The sequence below is a fragment of the Octopus bimaculoides genome, chromosome 1 (genome assembly GCF_046866305.1).
Source record: "Octopus bimaculoides isolate indiv1 chromosome 1, ASM4686630v1, whole genome shotgun sequence".
Lineage (NCBI taxonomy): Eukaryota > Metazoa > Mollusca > Cephalopoda > Octopoda > Octopodidae > Octopus > Octopus bimaculoides.
The window spans coordinates 160,947,206-160,967,927 of record NC_142928.1 but is presented as its reverse complement, the minus strand read 5'-3'; the positions used below and the strand labels follow the sequence as shown (position 1 = coordinate 160,967,927).

Here is a 20,722-nt window from a genome sequence, read left to right as displayed (position 1 = left end):
TTCAAGTAAAGCCATAACTAGGAATAGCATTTGATGTCTGATCCAAATGCTGTGCTATCAAGGATGTAAAAAATAGTGATTTAGATTAAAGATCAAAACTTTGACCTTATCTTTAGTTCTTCAAACACTGAATCTTTTCATTTAAAGTTGAACTTTTCACTCGGGATTTTTTTTTGTTTTTTTTTTGAATGGAGTGAACAATGCTTCTTGTATAAAGTAGATGTATAGAAGCTATAAAATGATATCAATGCTGAGCAATTTGAGGGTGTTGTTATGTCATGCTTCAATAATGCATGGACTGGTGAAGTAAGAATTTCTTTTCTTGTCATTCCTAGAGCTTTATTTCTGCAAACCATTCCTTCTGTAATTCTTTTGACCTATCTCTGACAGTTATTTTTGCTTTATTCTTTTACTGGTTTCAATCACCAAACTGCAGTCTTACAAGGATACTGCCTTCAACAGTTTTAGCCAATTATATTGTTCCTGGCACTTATTTCAATTGGATTCTTATTTTATTGATTCTATTTATTGAACCATGAAGTCACAGGATATAAAAGAACACAACATAAATGTCAATACTAACTTTTAGGCCACTGTAAACAAACACACAGGAGCACACATGTGCCTGCACGCGACTGATTTCTGCAGTTCCCACCTACCAAATTCCACAATCAACACAGGCAATAAAAGGACACTTGCCTAAGTGTCACACAGTGGAAACAAACCTGGACTAACAAGATTGTATGGCTAATATTTGAACACAATGCATTGCTGATTTATTTTTCTGGAGTCTGATGCAGAACCCCAGCTTGTCAGCTCTGATCAAACTGTCAACCCATGCCAGCATGGACAACAGACATTAAATGATGATGTAATATTGCAGTATTGAAATTTCATTTGTGTTTAGTGCATATTTCTAAGATTAAAAATTCAAAACCAAACTGATGAATCCACATCTATTTTCACCAGTAATGTGTATCACTTCCCAGGCTCTACTGAATACCTTGTTTAAATTTGCATCCCTTCCTAATTCTTTTCCTTTTCCTTTCTCCCCACCCAATTCACTTAGAAGAATATTATTTGTTTCACAAACCCAAAATAATGAGTTGGCTTAACTATGGCTGATAAAATAAGTATACTAGAGTTAATTCAATCAATTTTATCTTCCCCTTTTGTATCCTGTGCCAATGTGCAAAGTAATTATTATTAAAAGAAAATAGTTATGAGTATATAAATATATATATATATATATATAGACATATATAGTGTATTAGACTTATCTTAAAGAGTGTTAACAGATATCAGAATTGAAAGGGTGCCAGAAAAAAATACCTCACAGTATTTAGTTATGTATCTTTACATTCTGAATTTGAACTCTGCCAAGGTTGAACTTACTATTCACCTTTCCAGGGTCAATAAGTTCAAACAAGTTGAGTAATTCAATTAACTGCTCCTGTCTCAAAGTTGGTGGCCAATATTAGAAATCACTATTAGTGGATTAACAGAATTGGTAGACTGCCAAAAAAATGCTGAGCAGTATTTAGTAATGTTTATGTTCAGAATTCAAATCCCACCAAGATTGATTTTTGTCTTATTCTTCTATGGTTGATAAAATAAGTACCAGTCAAATACACAATTTGATATTACTGCTGCCAGAGTTCCTTTAAACAGTTATGTGGATTTATGCCAATGATAGAAGTCTTTCTAATTATTTTTTTTTTGGGGGGGGGGGGGAGTTAGCTATTGTTCATGATTTGAAAGATACATCAAGAATTTCAAAAATAATTTGATATGTCTAAGAAAACATGTATATGAACCTTCATGCTTAAATGTTTTGTGAAAATGTCATAACAACATTTACATTCTAGAGAACTGCAATTTTCTAGACCATGTCTATGTCTATTTGTTAAAATTTATTGAAGTGAAAGAGAAGGGCTTAAAAGATTTTCACTAGAAATTAAACACTTTAAAAAGTTAACAGTATATGACAAAAGGAATACAAAAACATTAAGAAACTATTGCATTGACAAAAAGTTGAATTTATTTCAGCTATAACAGAAAGATATAAATAGGTAACAAAAAAAAATATTGTGAACATTTCCAACACACACAACATATATTTTTTAACAGACAAAAAGTGAAGAAAACATGTGTAGCAGAGCAATAACTCTGAATAAAAAGTGACACAGTGTAGAGACACCTTTAGCCCTGGCAGAAAGTTTCTCTCTAATGCTGATGGTACAATAAAATTCACCTTGTCCATGCTGTAAAGTTTTCTGATGATATGAAGGGCAACCAACCAATAAAACCATGCCAAAATTATGATAGACATATTTACACATACATGACTAACACTTACCATGCTAGTGTTGCACATGGCAGTGGGGGGGGGGGGCAGATGAACACATTTGGCCATATGTGAGAAACTCTCGACTCTCATCAAACAATTGCACAAACTCTTCTTCCTTTCAGTTGCAGACAACAAGCAATAATTCATTCACCATCAAATTCCCCACTGCTTCTTACTAAGTACAAAAATTCAAGATTGTTACCGTCAATACTGGATAGATTGTCAAGATTCAGGGGCATAGGTAAATGAATATGTGCTGTATGCAAGCAATTAGATAAAGAAACTCCTCAACTAGATTACTCAGGGACAAAGAATACAGGTACAAATTCTGGATGGGTAACAGCAATAGAATAGGTAGAGTATGCATTCTGTTGGCAGAGAAATGAATTAAGTAACTGAAATATGTGACAGGATACATTCAAGTATGGGACAGGATAATTTCGTTCAAACTAGTCATAAGCAACATGACAACAGTAGCATTCCCACATTCTCTGCAAATGCATCATAATCAAGACTGACAGGTAAGCAAAAGGACTATCTCCATAAAATCCTTTTGCAGACTACCTTGCTAATGGATGACAGTGATCTTATTATCATAGCTGGTGACTTTGATGGACGTGTTACAGAAACAAGGAGGCTATGAATATGGTACAAAAAATGAGGAGGGATCAAAACTCTTGAAATTCTGTAATGCAAATGATCAAGCCATTTGCAACACTGGCCTAAGGAAATTGGTCAGTCACTTAATCACACAAACCAAATGAACTTCATACTCAACAGAAAATACAGAAACAGATGGTTGTAATTACTAAACCTTTCACCAGTACAGAATGTATCACTCTACATAGACTAGACTAATGGTTAGTGACTTCAGAGTAGAATTTAGACAGACTAAGAGATAAGACAATCTGGTGTAGGAAGGTGTTAAACCTGAAAGGTGCCTCTGATAGATACATACATTGAGGAGGAGGAGGAGGAGGAACAGAAAGAGACCTTTAACATAAAGGACAACTGAAAATTTCTCAGAGACAGTTCACTCTAAGCCACAAATTACATCTATAGGCAGTACTCACCAGCGACATCTACTGTACAATTCCACCACCATGTCACCACTGTAATGGGGTCATAAGCCAACTAACATAGAAAGACTTCATATGTGGCAGATGCCTAAGAATTGATGGAACCGGCACAGAAAAATATATCCCTTCAAATGCTTGGAAGGGTGCATAATAGCTTCTCTTACCTAGATGACCTAATTAGTGGGAGAGAGCATAGTGGCCAGATTATGAACAGAGTGAAAACCATTTGGGGATATATTACCTCTGCTAACAACAAAGGAATTCTTTCTTTGAGTAAAGGGTAAATGTTTGTGTACAAAGTGCAATGTGTTGGATGATAGCAAAACATAGGCAATGAATGTGGAGGATGTGTGGAAGCTGGAAAGAAATGAAGCAAGCATGCTCCACAGAATGTGTAAATGATAATGTACATGAACGACAGAGCACAAATGAGCTGGTTGAAGAAAAAAAAAAAATGAATATAAGAGGAATCAAATTTAGTGTGCAAGAGAAAAGACTGTGCAGGTGCAGACGTGATGCATATGGAGGATTACAATTGAGTGAAGAAATGCCAAGAGAGCCAAGTAGAAAGAACCTGCAGAAGAAGAAAACTGAGGAGGACAATGGGTAGATGTGGTGAAAGCTGATCCCAGGATACTTGAGCCTCATGAAGGAGATGATGTGTTACCATGACAAATGGTGAGATGCTGTATCGGAGAAGACCTGTCCAACCCATGCAAGCATGGAAAAATGGATGAAAAAATGAAGATGACGCATTTATTTTCTAACACTTACTTCCTAACACATACATTTATTTTCGGAAAACATACATATGGTAATTTTCTAATGCATACATACAATTATTTTATAACACACACAAACATTTACATTCTAACACATACAAACATTTATTTTCTAACGCATACAAACATTTACTTTCTAACGCATACAAACATTTAGTTTCTAACACATACATTTATTTTTTAATGCATACAAACATTTTATTTTATAATACATACAAACTCCAGAATAAGAGTGTAGCTGCTAGAATAAGAACAGCCTGGGCAAAATTCAGAGAACTCCTACCTCTGCAGGTGACAAAAAGCCTCTTGCTCAGAGTAAAAGGTAGACTGTATGACGCATGTGTGCGAACAGCCGTGCTAAAAGCAGTGAAACATGGGCCATGACTGCTGAGGGCATGCGTAAGCTTACAAGGGATGAAGCTAGTATGCTCCACTGGGTGTGTAATGTCAATGTGCATACACAACAGAGTGTAAGCGCCAAGAGAAAGTTGGACATAAGAAGCATCAGATGTGCTGGTATGGTCATGTGTTGCGTATGGATGAGAACAGCTGTGTGAAAATGTGTCATACCCTAGCTGTAGAGGGAACCTGGAATGAGGTGGTGAAGCACAACTTTCGAACGTTGGGCCTTACGGAGGTGATGATAAGTGACCAAGACCTTTGGAGATATGCTGTGCTTGAGAAGACCAGACAAACCAAGTGAAAACATAACCGTGGCCTATGCCAGTGCAGCATAACCAGCCCATCTAAGAGTACCCTTCAATCATTGGGCAATAGACTGCGCTTGTGAAGACCTGATGAGTCAAGTGAAGTCCCTGTCATGGCCGATGACAGAACTGCCTGACTGGTCCAATGCTGGTGGCACGTAAAAAGCATCATTCAAGTGTGGTTTATACCAGTACCGCCTGACTGGCCCTCGTGCCAGTGGCACATACAAAGCACCCACTACACTCTCGGAGTGGTTGGTGTTAAGAAGGGCATCCAGCTGTAGAAACTCTGCCAGATCAGATTGGAGCCTGGTGCAGCCTTCTGGCTTGCCAGCCCTCAATCAAACTGTTCAACCCATGCCAGCATGGAAAGCAGATGTTAAACAACAATGATGATAATGATACAATCATTTACTTTCTAACACATACAAACGTCTACTTTCTAGCACATACATTTATTTTCCAAAATATTTTCTGACACATTTTTATGCTTTTACTTATTCCAGTAATTTGACTGTGGTCATGCTTAGAGCACCGTCCTGAAGGGTTTTAGTCTACCATACTGGCCCCCAGTGTTTATTTTATTTATCTTAATATAACAAATGGCCAAGTTACCGTTTTGACAAATGGACACAACTTGATACAGAAGTGAACAAAGACTTACATATATACACACACACACACACACATACGCTCGCATGTGTGCACGCACACACACACATAATGGGCATCATGACAATTTTCACCAACCAAACTCCTCTCACGTGATTGCAGGAGAAGACATTTCCCTAAAGCCTTTCATAGTGCAACTGAACCAGAACCACAAGATTGCAAAGTCGACTTCTTAACACAAACCAACCTCATTTTCTAATACATACAAACATTTAAAGGATGATAACGAGTAAAAAAAAAAAAAACAGCAGAATTTTATGAGAGGCTATTACTTAAGTCACTTATCTATTTACAATTTAAAACGCAATATTCAGGAGAGCTAATTTAAAAATATACAACATTTTAGTACTTTATTTTATAGTTTTAAATTAAATTTTTGCTGCTTGCACAAATAAGATGGATATATATATATATATATATATATATATATATATATATATATATATATATATATATATATATATATATATATATATGTATATATATATATGTATATATATATATACATACATATATATAGGCGCAGGTGTGGCTGTGTGGTAAGTAGCTTGCTTACCAACCACATGGCTCCGGGTTCAGTCCCACTGCGTGGCACCTTGGGCAAGTGTCTTCTACTATAGCCTCGGGCCGACCAAAGCCTTGTGAGTGGATTTGGTAGACGGAAACCGAAAGAAGCCTGTTGTATATATATGTATATATTTGTGTGCCTGTGTTTGTCCCCCCACCATCGCTTGACAACCGATGTTGGTGTGTTTACGTCCCCGTAACTTAGTGGTTCGGGAAAAAGAGACCGATAGAATAAGTGCTAGGCTTACAAAGAATAAGTCCTGGGGTCGATTTGCTCGACTAAAGGCGGTGCTCCAGCATGGCTGCAGTCAAATGACTGAAACAAGTAAAAGAGAGTATATATATATATATATATATATATATATATATACATATATATATATATATATATATATATATATATACATATATATAGTGTGTGTGTGTGTGTGTGTGTGTGTGCATGAGTATTTTACAGTGTACTATGAACATCTACCTCTAAAAATAAAGTGGGAATTCAATGTTTGTCAACATTTACAGTGAGAACTGGAAGATTCCTTAACACTGAGTAAATAACAGTTTCATCCTGGGTCAGGAATCTTTGGACACATAAACATTTATTTTCTTGACTAAAGATTCCAAACCAAGATGAAACTAATGAGCAGCAGTGAACCTTCCAATTCTATTAAATATATAACATGGATTCTCTTGTCGTGAACAAATGAGGGTTCAGTAAAGCATTACTCATGTTCTATGGACACAAATATGTCTCTTGAGGCCAGCTGATGCCTTGAAAACCTTTTGGCAAATGGAACGAGTTGAGGACCCAGTTTGCTTGAGTGCTTGTGGATCATTCATTGTGTGCTTTCTTGAGTGGACAGCAAGGCCTGCTTTGCTTTCTGCCAAAAATCACAATGACAAGTAAGGTTTCCATTTAAAAGAATGTTTTCCCAGTGTGCCCTGATGCTTGCACAAAGTTGGTCCCAATGCTAGAGTTGACTTGGCTCAAATTTTTTAACTGAAGAAAAGCAGGACTGGTGCCAGGTCCTGCGTTCTGATACTTTGTTTTCCCAGGCAGAAAAAGGAATGCCACACTGCCCCAGACCATCTCCCAGTTTGTACCTGAAGCACAAGAGTGGCTCCCAGCTGACCCTCCCATTGGGAACCAGCCAAAGAGAAGCTGCTTCAGAACACTGATATCACCCACATGTGAGAGACGACCCGACCATCCAAGCTGTATTCTGACAAGGATGGCCCCAACACTCAACATGTTGCATTCTGTTAGTACCTCACTGTTATGGATATGGTTACTCAGTTTTATGTTGGACATAATAAGCAAGCATCACATATGAAAAGTGTCAAGCTGGTTGATGTGCTTTTGGTACAGAGTCCAAGATTCAGCACCATAAAGCAATGTGGTCAAGACCACTGACTTATGTACATAGACTTTCACCTTCAACAATGTGTCGTGGGTGTTCCAAAGCCTGTGATAAAGCTTACTGAAAGCAGAACTAGCCTTCCCCCAATTCTGGACTCAATGATATATATATAGTAGTTGTATGCTATCAACTTAATGTGACAGTCCCATGAAGGGAATAATACTACTGCTATTTAGCCATAGGAAGCAGCACCGCTTCCTGTCGGCCTTGACACATTTCCTGTGTCCTTATGTTTACAAGGGGGAGACAAGCACCTCCATTCAACTAAGCCTGCATCTAGAGACATGTTTCTGAGTCTTTGCTTGTCATCAGTCTGGAGTAGCAATGGCCTGCTAGTTGGAGATGCCCATCAAACTCTCGTAAACATATAATAATTCTAGCAAAACACATTCACTGATTTCAAAAATAGAAATAATACATTTCTACATCTCTCAGAGAGATTTATGCAGTAGTGATGCGATAAAGTAGTTGTATGCTGCCAACTTAATGTGACAGTCCCATGAAGAGAATAATACTACCGCTATTTAGCGCTAGGAGGCAGCACCGCTTCCTGTCGGCCTTGACATATTTCCTGTGTCCTTATGTTTAGAAAGAGTATCTTACTGCGGACTACTCACGTGAAGTACAAGTGAAACCGGTTTTTGTCAGGCAAACTGGAGCAAACCAAGTTAAGGACTTTACACAACAGTTGTACTAAGATTTGAAATCATGTAATCAGTAAATCAACACCTTAACCTCACATTGTGTAAATGGTTTGCGAATTTTGCTTCTCAATTATATGGCACTGGGCTTGATCTTGTGGCATATCATTTTAGGCAAGTGCTTTGAGAGGTAAAACTAGATGGTAAATCTAATCCATTGCAAGTATTCAGACCACATCTCTAGTCTCAGGGCAGACAATTTGATATCCTAATGTTCAACTTTCTACTGCAGCATCATAAGTCATAGTTTCTTCCCCCTCCACCTCTCCTAAAAGCATGATGTTCCTGTAAAGGTCATAGGTACTACCTTTTTACTTCTGACTAAGCCATAAAAATAAGTCTTTGAGCTTGTCATTAGAATAATTGATACAACTAATGTTTTTTAGGTATATAAATTCAAAAAATTCACCTGAAGCTGTTCGTTTTCCCATCTGTCCAAATGTATAGATTTTATTCGACTGACACCAGTTGAAAGGCTGCGATGTATTCCAGCACAGTCTTGACAAAGGAAAATACCTAATGTACATGATGCCCACTCAGGATCTAAAATAAAAAAAATATAAACAATAACAAAAATGGTTAATGACTGACAACTTTTATATATATTTTTTTATATTCTTAGCATCAGCATTTATCATTCAATGCTGACAGAAGCGATTATATATATATATATATATATATATATATATATATATATATATATATAAAAAACAGCTGTATATGCAAAATAGAGTGAATACAATACTAACTACATTACATACTGGTAGGTTACAAGTTGATTTTTCAAGAAAAGATACTTGATTTTATTTGACTTGAAGGGAAAAAAATATCCAGTCTTTCATAAATACAATGATAAAAAATATCCTATTTCAGGAAAGACTTTTCACATTTGAAGATAAATAACTGAATCCCAAGATAAGATAAGCACATCTTTAATGTGTGCACTACTACATTACTTATCAGTCGGCTGTCAGTTCTTTTTTTTTTTTTGTGGGAGGGGGGAGGGCATTACAAATTTATTTTTTACAAATATCTACAACTTCGAGATGTTAGTAATTTTGACTTAACTACATCTTTAGAGATGGACAAAAATTTTTTTTAAACATTTATATTTTTAATAGGTTTGATATGTTATCATTATCAGATAACTTACTCTTGAATATGTACGTAATACCAAACTTGATTAAAACTAGGAACCATCCAAAAATAAGATACCTGATGATGATTAGAGATTAAACTTATTGAAACACAATACAGATGTAAATAGTGACACATCCTTTATTTCTAAATGATGAGGTTAATAGTCTCAAATATTACAATCATACTTATACAATCTTCACTTATATAAAAGAGCCACAATGGAAACTGGTTCTTAGCAGAAGTGTCACAAATCTGTCCCCCATTACTGTCATTGTAATAGGCATAGCTCAAGGACAACATCATCACAAGTGCTTTGTGATTAGTTAGTATGTACATCAAATAATACCATTTCCTCTTACTTTGAAACCAAAAGCATATGAAAGATAAGTCTTTAAACAAGATTGTCTTCTTGTAGGTAACTATTTGGAGAAAGCATACAAATAAAATTTGCTTTACTAATTTACTGAACAAAATGTTTTCTAACCTTATTAGATTAGTGAAACATCAAAGAAGCCTTTGGAGGACAAGCTGAAATAATTTGCTATCATCTTCTTAAGGCATCTGAGAAGATTCAATTTCAACACTGCAATCTTATGAAACATCAATTATATACAGCAGCTGCATACAGCACTGAGCTGCACTTTCTCAAAAGTGTATGAAACCACAAAGGTCATAAAGTCATTACTGTATATAAAGTACTTAAAGAAGAAATTCAAATTAGAATAAAGTAACAAATAAAGGTTTGGAGACATACACAAAAGAACTTGACAAATGAATACCAACACTTACACTATGATTACAAACATACAACATCTCTTAGTTTGCAGCTATTTATGATACAATGGCCTTTAAAAAATTTTACATTGGTATTAGTTATCAAATATATGGAAATATGCTCTTAAAAAAAGATTAACTAAAAAGTGTTATCAAATAACTAACTTTAAAAAAAAGATTAATCAAGATAAGCACCTGCAACCTCCCCTCTGCTCAAAAACAAATTACCAACCATTTTTTTTTTTTTTCTGTCTTACAATAAACCATTTCTGAGGTAAGAATTTAAGAAATAACAACTCCTACATTTCTTAACTCTTGGGATCCTAATAAAATTAGGTGCAATTAGTTATAGATAGTAATTTAAACAGACCAAGTTATTACTACTACACATTAAAAGAATGATATTAAATACATTCTCTTTGATGTGTGTGTGTATGGGTGGGTATTATCATTTGACCATGAAAATTCAGTTATTTTATCAATGGAATTTTCTACTCCCAAATTAACACATAAGTGACTGAGGCTTGCTTCCACAGTATGTGAAAAGGATGTACATTTTTGAATTACAGATACAAGCCATTTGTTGTAGTGAAATCCTGACACCCCTGTGGGATAGCAAGTGAACTGTTCTAAACCTTATAAAGGCGCATATGTACTGACAGTGCGACATAGAGTGCAGTGTGTACAGTCACATTTGTAAAGGCATTCGTACAAGTTGTTGAGAAGAGATATAAGTTTGTTACATGTTTGTTACTGATTTAGTTTTTGTAGTGTTATAACGCTGTTACAGTGTAGGCTATATCCAAATGCAAGGATATAATATCATCCAATAAATTTCTGTCCAGTTCCCAACTTCCCAATTTCACTCACATGGTACAAATGAAGCTGAGGTTAGAGAACATAATATTTGTCCAAGATTGAAGGGGGATCAAACTGGTCACTTCATAACTGAAAAGCAATGCACCTATATATATATTTGTGTATGTGTGTGTATATACAGAGTGCAGTGAATAAACTGTCATCTAAACTACACAAAAATGAAAATAACACTGACATCTCATTTTAAGATATATTTACCAAAATAACATAAAAATATTTTTGAAATATTAAAAAGTAAATCTATTCAGTAAAATCGCAATTGGCTTCAACAACAGCCTCCAGACAACTTCAGAATCTCCTGCAACTCTTCTGACAGTCTCCTTGTTTAAGTTGGTGAAGGTTGCCATGATCCTTGCCTTCAGTTCATCTTTGGTGTTACAAGGAGTTTTGTTGGTCACTCATTTAACTGCATCCCTTACATAATAATCAAGAAGGTTGCAGTCTGTGTTTTCCTGCTTGTGTAACATGGTGCAGAGTCCTGTTGCCAGACATAGAGTCTTCCAGCAACCACCCTCTTGACCCAGGGCAGCACTACTTCCTCCAAGCACTTGATGTAGGCCTCCATGTTGAGCATGAGGCTGTGTGGGAAAATGAATGGAGGCATCACTAGTGATCACTTCAAACAACATGATGTTGACTGGATGTCTGATTTTTATCACTCTTGGTACATGTCCTCAGATTGACACCTAAACACTCCCAAATGTTTGTATTGGAGCTTCCGGCACGAATGCAAACTAGTACAGCATGTTGTTTCCAAATTTCTGGCACAGTAAATTGCATCATGGTGCTGTTTTTCTCACAGATGGTGCCCAACAGACTCTACTATACTGTGTAGTCAACAAGATCAAAAACAAACAATGCGCAAAAGTAAAAATATAAAATAGTGACAATTTACCCATCACACACTGGATATATATAGTAGAATAAGAACTAGAAAGTCCTTCGTATATTATCATATATAAGAGAAATTATCACAAAAGCCCTTTTCTATTCATTTTTTTCAGATATATATATATACACACACATACACACACACACACACACACACACACACACACACACACACACACACACACACACAAAGGACAAGCATGATACATTTGACTAAAAGTTAATTCTTAGAAAAAGCAGCAACTCAACACTGTAGCGTAATATAGTTACTAACCTTCAGTAAAACATGACTAAGACAATAAGCTAAGGATACAAAAAGCACGATGAACTCAACTCTTAATTAAAGGCACTTCAAACTGGGATTCATTCTAAGTTTATAGTACTTGAAAGAGGAAATGACGCCAATAGAACAGCTAAATTGAAAGACAGTGAGGTTTTAGCACATCTAGTAGTATAATCTCTTACAACTATATCTCTCACCATCCCTTTTGATGACTACAACAACCAACAATTCCTCACTGTACTGCCTCGAGTAAGGAGGGGTGTTTGCAATATTCTTTTGTTTCAATGTTTGTGTGTTTTTACGTTAAGTAATCTGAAACAAGTATGATTTTGCTGAGTTTATTTTTGTTTGCATTTTTATATTTGATTAAAATTTTTTTTTTTTTTTATTCATTTTGAATTTAACGATAAAATGAGGCCACATTTCATGACAGAAAAAGAAAGTACTCAAAGACCAGAGAGAAAGAAAAAGACATCTTCAAATATTCAATAAACTAGACTAGTCTGCCAAGTATAAATAAAACAATAGCAATGATTTCTTTATTTCACTTTAAAAAGAAAAAAGTTTATAAACATGTTTCCTTTGCCATCCCAAACAGTAGACATAATATATAAATTTTCTTTTTGATAAAAACAAATTTATCTGGCACTCCATCAGTTATGACGATGAGGGTTCCAGTTGATCCAATCAACCCTAACCCTAACAGCCTGCTCGTGAAATTAATGTGCATGTGGCTGAGCACTCCACAGACACGTGTATCCTTACCATAGTTCTCAGGGAGATTCAGCATGACACCAAGTATGACAAGGCTAGCCCTTTGAAATACAGGTACTAATCATTTTTGCCATCTGCGTGATCTGGAGTAATGTGAAATAAAGTGTCTCGCTCAAGGACACAATGCATCACCAGGAATTGAACTTATAACGTTACAATCATGAGCTGAATATACTAACCACTAAGTCACACACCTTCACATAAATTTATCAGAACTAATATATTTAAGTATTTATTTTACTGTTTAATTACTCTTTTAATCATGCTAGAAATAGGTGTAATGGCTGTGTGGTAAGAAGTTTGCTTCCCAACAGTATGATTTCAGGTTCAGTCTCACTGCTTGGCACCTTAGGCAAATGTCTTCTACTATAGTCCTGGGCTGACCAAAGCCTTGAGAGTGGATTTGGTAGACAGAAACCCATCACGTGTGCATGTATATTTTTGTGTTTGTGTCTGTCTCCCTACTCTTGACAACTGGTATTGGTTTGTTTATGTTCCTGTAACTTAGCAGTTCAGCAACAGACAAAATGATAGAATAAGTACCAGACTTTAAAAAAAATAAGTACTGAGTTTGATTTATTCAACTAAAACTCTTTAAGGTGTTGTCCCACCATGGCCACAATCCAGTGATTGAAACAAGTAAAAGATAAAAGATAGGTCATGGAGCAAGTGTTTTTACACCAGCACAACATTCCTGTTGTTAACCATACACAAAGAACAGATATCAGATATTAGCCAGCAGCAGACTGGGGAAAGAACAGTTGTGTGATTTATTTAAGCAATAGTACTAAGGTTTGAATGTACAACCATTTGGTCAATAATCCCAATGGACTAAAGTATCTAACAATCTTTGTATTCATACTTTTATATAACATGTTCAAATCTTGCCTAACTTTGACTCTACTCCAGGGTCAATAAAATAAGAATCAGTAATAAACAAGTATTGGTTCAATCAACAACAAACTCACCACCTCTATACATAATTTTCAACTGAAATCAATTAAGCAACAGATTTCTTTCCCAGACAATCTTCTATCTCTTTACATTTAATAAAAAGAACACAATAAATGGATAAATTTAACAAAGATATGGACGAAAAATTAGACAAAAACATAGTACATAAAAAATCTGCAGCTGATTCCTCATCAGTCAATGTCAAAGAGATCATAGCGGTTTTGCACTACACACACGCACACGCACACACACACACACACACACACACACACACACAGCCTTGAGCACTGATAACTTATCTCAAGATGCTGAATTGCACAAAGGAGAAACAAAGGGCTGCAACAACTGGTAGTAAGTAAATTGTTGTAGGGAATGACAAATTGCTATAGGGGATTAGTAATAAAGGTACACCCCTCTCAAGTGACAAATGGAATAACCTAGTCACTATAAGTAAAGAGAAGTATGTGAAGTACCAGAGTACATAGTAGGCAGTCAGAGATAGTCTTTACTGGTTTTACTAAGTATACTGTATTCCAAAGTGACCATTATAATAATCTAACATTAAAAGGATTATAACAGTGGCAACAAGAATTCAAACAACTTGTGAGGAATTAATAAACTCTACAAGGAATTAACACCTCACGAGAAGTTAACAAACTCACAAAGTTTTGTTGTGTGAATTTTATGAAAAAAAGATGGTAAAATTATGGAAAATTTGTTGGCCGGTTTGCTTGAGTTGCAACAACAGCAACTGAAAGAATAACAACAGCAGCAGATACAACCGCAAGAGCAACAACAGAAGCAACAACAACAACAAATAATATTGAGGAGACCCCCTTCAGTCGTGAATGACCATGGGATTGCACCTAGAAAATTACCCTCCGAGGTACAAGTTCAGGCAAGGTTGTTTACGGAAGGCTAGCAGTCGCCCATGCATTCCAGCCTCCCATCTCCACACCACTGATGTTATCCAAGGGAAAAGCAAAGGCCGATACAGTTCTTGACAGACTATGTTGTGAACTCCATAGCAGAGTTCAAATACGAACCAGATGAAGGAGTAACCTTTGAAGCAAACTACAGAAGATATGAGCAAATCTTTGAGAAAGCATTTAAAGACTGGGATGATGAAATGAAAACGTGCTTAATCTGGAGAAAACTGGCAGCAACAGAACATGAACAATACAGTAATTATGTACTCCCAAGTAAACCTTTGGACATAAACTTTAATGACACAATAGATATAGTGTAAAATTTTCAGTGGTAAAAGCTCATTCTTCAGCACACATTGGAAGTGTCTGAACATCAGAAAAACAACAACAAAGACTATATCAATTCCCAATTCTACTTTCTATTCTTGTATGCCTTCATATACATCTTTTCATCAACTTTAAAGACTCCTGCTATATCTTCCTTGGCACTTTTTCTTTTCTTGCCAGGTAGCAATTTATCAAAAACTGATTTTACTTTCCCTGCAAACATCAGCTCTGCTGGTGAGCTATCTGCTGGTGTATTCAGATTTGGTGTCACATGGTACATTTTAAAAAATAGATAGAGTTAACAGGGAATGCGAAACATTTAAGCTGGATAAATTAACACCACATATGTTCAAATGCCTGATTTTTACATGGGGACATATAGAATTTAGAACTAGAATTCTCGCAAAGCGGTAACAAAACCAGGATGTAACCCTACAGCAAGTGTCAGAAGAATGTGAAGTTAAGACACGACACAGAGGAAATTGAACATAAAGATTGTTTTCAAGTAAAGTACATGCAAAAAAGTCAGAATAGAGAAAGTGTTTTGTAAAAAGCACAACAAAAATCAGGAAATAAACCAATGTTTTGCATGTGGAGGTATACACCTGAGGAAAAATTGTCCATTTAAAAAAGTGGAGTGCTTTCGTTGTGGAAAAATAAGACATAAAGATGCACTGTAGAATGAGGATGACAAATGTCAGAACAAAGGAAAATGAATAAATAGTTTGTCATCAGAAGAAATTGATAATATAACGATGAGGAAATTCATGAAAGTGAAAATCAGAAATACAAGTATTAAAACGCAGCTGGACACTGGTAGTGATATTACCATTATAAACGAAAAAAACATGGAAATATGTCAGTAAGCTGAAACTAATTAAATCTAAAATAGTAGTAGATGATGTTACAGGAAAATGGTTTTATTTTTTCAGTGAATTTGTATGCAATGTAACATTTCAAGGTCAAACAAAAAAGGTGCAGATATAGGTATTAAAAAGTTCACTTAATTTATTCAATACAGAGTGGATGGAACTATTCAAGTTGTGGAATGTGCCCATAAGTGTTTTGAGTAGAAATATAGTCGGTTTAGTTGAAGGTTTGAATGTGGTTGAGGGACTGAAACAAAAAATTGCAGTAAAACAGAGTGAAACACCTGCATGTAAGCCACAGCAAAATGAAAAATTGCCTGTGATAAAAAGTAAACATTGCTCAAAAGTAGATGTTTCGTGGTTGAGACTGCATAACGATTTCGCTGGTCTTTTAAATGGTTCTTAATACTTAGTCGTAGTAGATAATTTCTCGAAATGGCCAGAAATTTGTAAGTGTAAAAAAATCAACCGCCTCAACTGTGATAAATTTTTTACACAAATTGTTTGCAAGATTTGGCATCTCAGACAATATAGTGTCTGACAATGGAACACAATTTGTGTCTAACAAATTTTTAAAATTTTGCGAAACATTCACAATAGAACATATAAATTATGGCACCATACCATACCAGGTCTAATGGACAGGCAGAATACTTTGTCGATACCTTCAAAAGGGCCGTCAGAAAATTGAATAAGGATATCACAGATGAGGTAGCTCTATAATAATTTTTAACAATGTACCATGTGACACCATATCTGAATACACCAGCAGATAGCTCACCAGCGGAGCTGATGTTTGTAGGCAAAGTAAAATCAGTCTTTGATAAATTGCTACCTGGCAAGAAAAGAAAAAGTGCCAGGGAAGACATAGCAAGAGTCTTTAAAGTTGATGAAAAGATGTATATGAAAGCATACCAGAATGGAAAGTAGAACTGGGAAGATGACATAATTACTAAATGCAAAAGTAAAATGATGTATTGGGTAAAAAGTAGAAAAAGCATACAAAAGAGACACAGGAACCAACTGAAAAAGAGATTTGTGGAAAGCGAACCAAAGAAGTTGGAGGAACCAATGGAATGGTTGTACAATACATTCCAAGTACCAACGCCACTGTAGGTGTTTGGACTCAAGAATACAAGTGAAAGGAAAAGAAAATAGAGGGTTCTTGAAAATAAATACCAAGATCAAAAAATATTAAATTGTATGAAAAAAGCTCAAAAAAAGGAGGTGGGGTAAATATAAAAAACTGACACTTCCTAAGAAAAACTTAAAAGGGGAGATGTAGGGAATTAGTAATAATGAATGGTACACCCCTCCCACATGATGAATGGAATAACATAGTCACTATAAATAAAGAGAAGTATGTGAAGTACCAGTAGAGTACGTAGGTGTTCAAAGATAGTCATATCTTTACTGATTTTTCTAAGTATACTGTATACCAAAGTGGGTTTTGTAATAATCCAACATTAAAAGGATAATAACACAAATACATTATTAAAATAGTGGTAGTGATGAAGCCTGGGATGTATAATTTTTCAACATTTGAACCTCTCAGACATTATATTCCTATTCAGTCTCCATCTGCTGCCCACACTGCCTTATTGATATCTTATCTCTCTAGTAAACACCCACCTTCTCTATTTCCAACTGTACTCCATGTAACAAGGGATAGCTTTGGATGTGTCTATATTCAATCACCTCTGACAACCAGCCCTATCTCTTCATCTTTCTCTCCCTCTCTCTTTCTCTCTTGTTACAATATGTAAGCAATGGGAGAACTGTATCAGGTATGTTTATCTGACATACTTCCACCATTACTATTCTATACAGCTAACCATTACTCTCTCTCTCTCTTTCTCACCATAACCTCTTGATTATGTTGTCTTGAATGAATGGAGACAATAGAGTAGCAATGACTTTTGGTCTTGCAAAGGACAAGACAACCTCACTGGTGTTGATACCATGATAATATGCACCCAATGAATTCTATTCAGTGGCTTGTGGGCCTAGTATACTCTGTAAAGTGGTTGGTATTAGGAAGGGCATCCAATCTTGAAAAGTAGACCATGTATGAGTGAGACATGATCCTCTGAACTATCTAAGAGAGCAGTAAGTAGCTCAGTGTGTGATAATCCATCTAATCCATGCATCAAGGAAAGCAGATGCAAAATGGACTCCATATATATATATATATATATATATATATATATATATATTGGAAGGTTTGGAGGTGATGTACAGAAATTATATTATAGAAAAAAATTAAAGTACTCAGAAATTTGGATGTTTGTACATTTACAGATTTTTATTAATGTCACATGTTTTATAAATTAAATAAAGCGCTTTTCACCTAATCGTGTAGGATTTTCAAATATATATATATATATATATATATATATAGGTTAAAAAAAAATAACAACAAAAAAACGACAAAGTGAGGACGTGATACGGATAGTGTTATTGGACGCTCGGGAGAGGAAAGATATATATATATATATATATATATATATATATATATATATATATATATATATATATAGGCACATTGGCCAAGCAGTTAAGTTCATTTTACAATCATTAGATCCTACATTCAATCCCATTGTACAACACATTGTGGAAGTATCCTCTTCCGTAGACTTGGATCAATCCAAGCCATGTGAGGTAAATTAGGTGGAAAATGTGAAGAAACCAGTCAGATAGATAGACTGTAACCTTGATTTGAAGTCACATGCTTGTCACATAGAATCATGTTAATTCTGTCTAAAAATAACTTATAATAGATAGTTTCATTTCTTGACTAAACAAGGGGAAGGAATGCTTATGTCAAAATCAATGTGAGAGTTTATCACAATACATTAGTGCTTGACAGTTAAGACTGTCCAGTTAGTATCCTGTTACCAGCATTGACTTCCTATTTACAGATGGATCATTTAATTTTCGTGGTCGAGTCCAAACTAGATATTGTAAAGTAGAAAACAACTTACAGATTGTGATACTAAGAAGAAGCAGTAGAGTAAAACTGATAAATGGCTCATAGGCATTTTGTTTACAATTTTATTTTACTTTTCAATGATTTAGTCAAAGAGGAAGGCAAATGCTCGTGATTTTTGTAAACCCTCTCACACTGGCAAGTTTGATGAAGCTGATGTTTAGCCTGAACATATGTTGGGCATTATCTGCAAATGTGGGGAGTGACAGCATGTTTATGATATAGTAAACATTCTGCTAAAGAATCCAAGGACCACATGATTACATAAAATAAGTAGAGTGAGTTCCATTTCTCCAGTGAGTTTGGCAATAAAGAGGAGTTAAATTATATTGTTTATTATTGTTGTGATTTTTTTTCCTCAAGTCAACTTTGATTCGGAAAAAACAATGATCTAAGACATTTCAATTGTGACAATTCCAACTTTTTAGGTGGAGTGTGTAGGAATACATTGATGTTCCTTTCGCGTTTTAAGATGGAAGGATGCAAGATTTAGGGAAAATTTGCCATCATTTTCTAGCAGTGATTATTTCAAGCAGTGGCACCCCACCTATTGTTCATCCAATACCTCTTTTATATATAACAAGTCAAATCAGCCAGTACCCCTTCTTAGATTTTCCTTGTGGTTTTTCAAAAGCAAATGGAGTTTAATTTGAATTTGCTTCTTATGCATTTAAATTTGTTTCTCGCATATTCCCAGCAACTCCAGAGGTGCTAGCACTCCAGACTGGGAAACACTGATGTAGGGGACTCCTTGTTGGTTCATGATTCCACTATTATTATCCAAATGTTTTCATAGCTGATCATCCATTAATAAAGGAAAGTCAAGGAACTGACTTTGGTCAACTTATGAGAGAGATCCACTGAGGAAGAATATATATTGGGTTGGTGCATAATTATTGTGGCTTTTTTACAACAAATTTTAATCAACAAAAACAATAACAACATGTAACAAAAATATCTTTAAATGATTATTCCAGAGCATATTCACCATCTACTTCAATTACTTCTTCCCATTTGCCTTGGCAGATGGTCACACCATCATTTAAAGATGTTTTTGTTAAATAGTTGTTTTTGTTGAATAAAATTTGTTGAAAAAAAAGCCGCAATAATTATGCACCAACCCAATATAATACAGAGGCCAGTACGGGAACTTAGTGGTTTTTAAATGAATACAATGCTGGCAAATATAGGATATAAGCAACCTTTACTATCAAGGTGCACAGCACAAAGTGTAAACTTACAAACTTATCAGTACACTTAGAAATTCCATGGTTATTTTGAAAACAAGATAATAGGAAATTTATGAAGAACCAGGAAATACATAAAATTCTTTAGAAATTATATTTTTTCAGAAGCATTTGATGCTTGGTATGGTGTAAAGTACACATGGGTCGTCTTGGAGGTAGAATCTTAGGATACATTTTGAAAACTATATTTTGCTATATACTTATCTCTTCTGCTTTAAATTCCAATTGCAGAGATCAACTGATATATAAACAGTTTGATTGCAAATGAGAATTCCTATCTCACAATCCTGTTAGAAGCTAGAGATTTTGATGAAATGTGGTTAGACAAGTATAAAAATGTTAACAATGAAACTATTGCCTGAACTTGGATAAAAGTTGTTAACGCAATGC

General features: G+C 35.2%; 1 protein-coding gene across 1 annotated transcript in view; it reads right to left on the bottom strand.

Moving 5' to 3' along the window:
- LOC106882873 (arf-GAP with dual PH domain-containing protein 1) overlaps nt 1–20,722 on the bottom strand; it is a 90,265-nt gene that overhangs the window by 27,840 nt on the left and 41,703 nt on the right. The window contains exon 2 of the mRNA XM_014933676.3: nt 8,686–8,819. Coding sequence (XP_014789162.1) covers nt 8,686–8,819 — 134 coding nt within the window. The remainder of the gene's footprint in view (nt 1–8,685; nt 8,820–20,722) is intronic.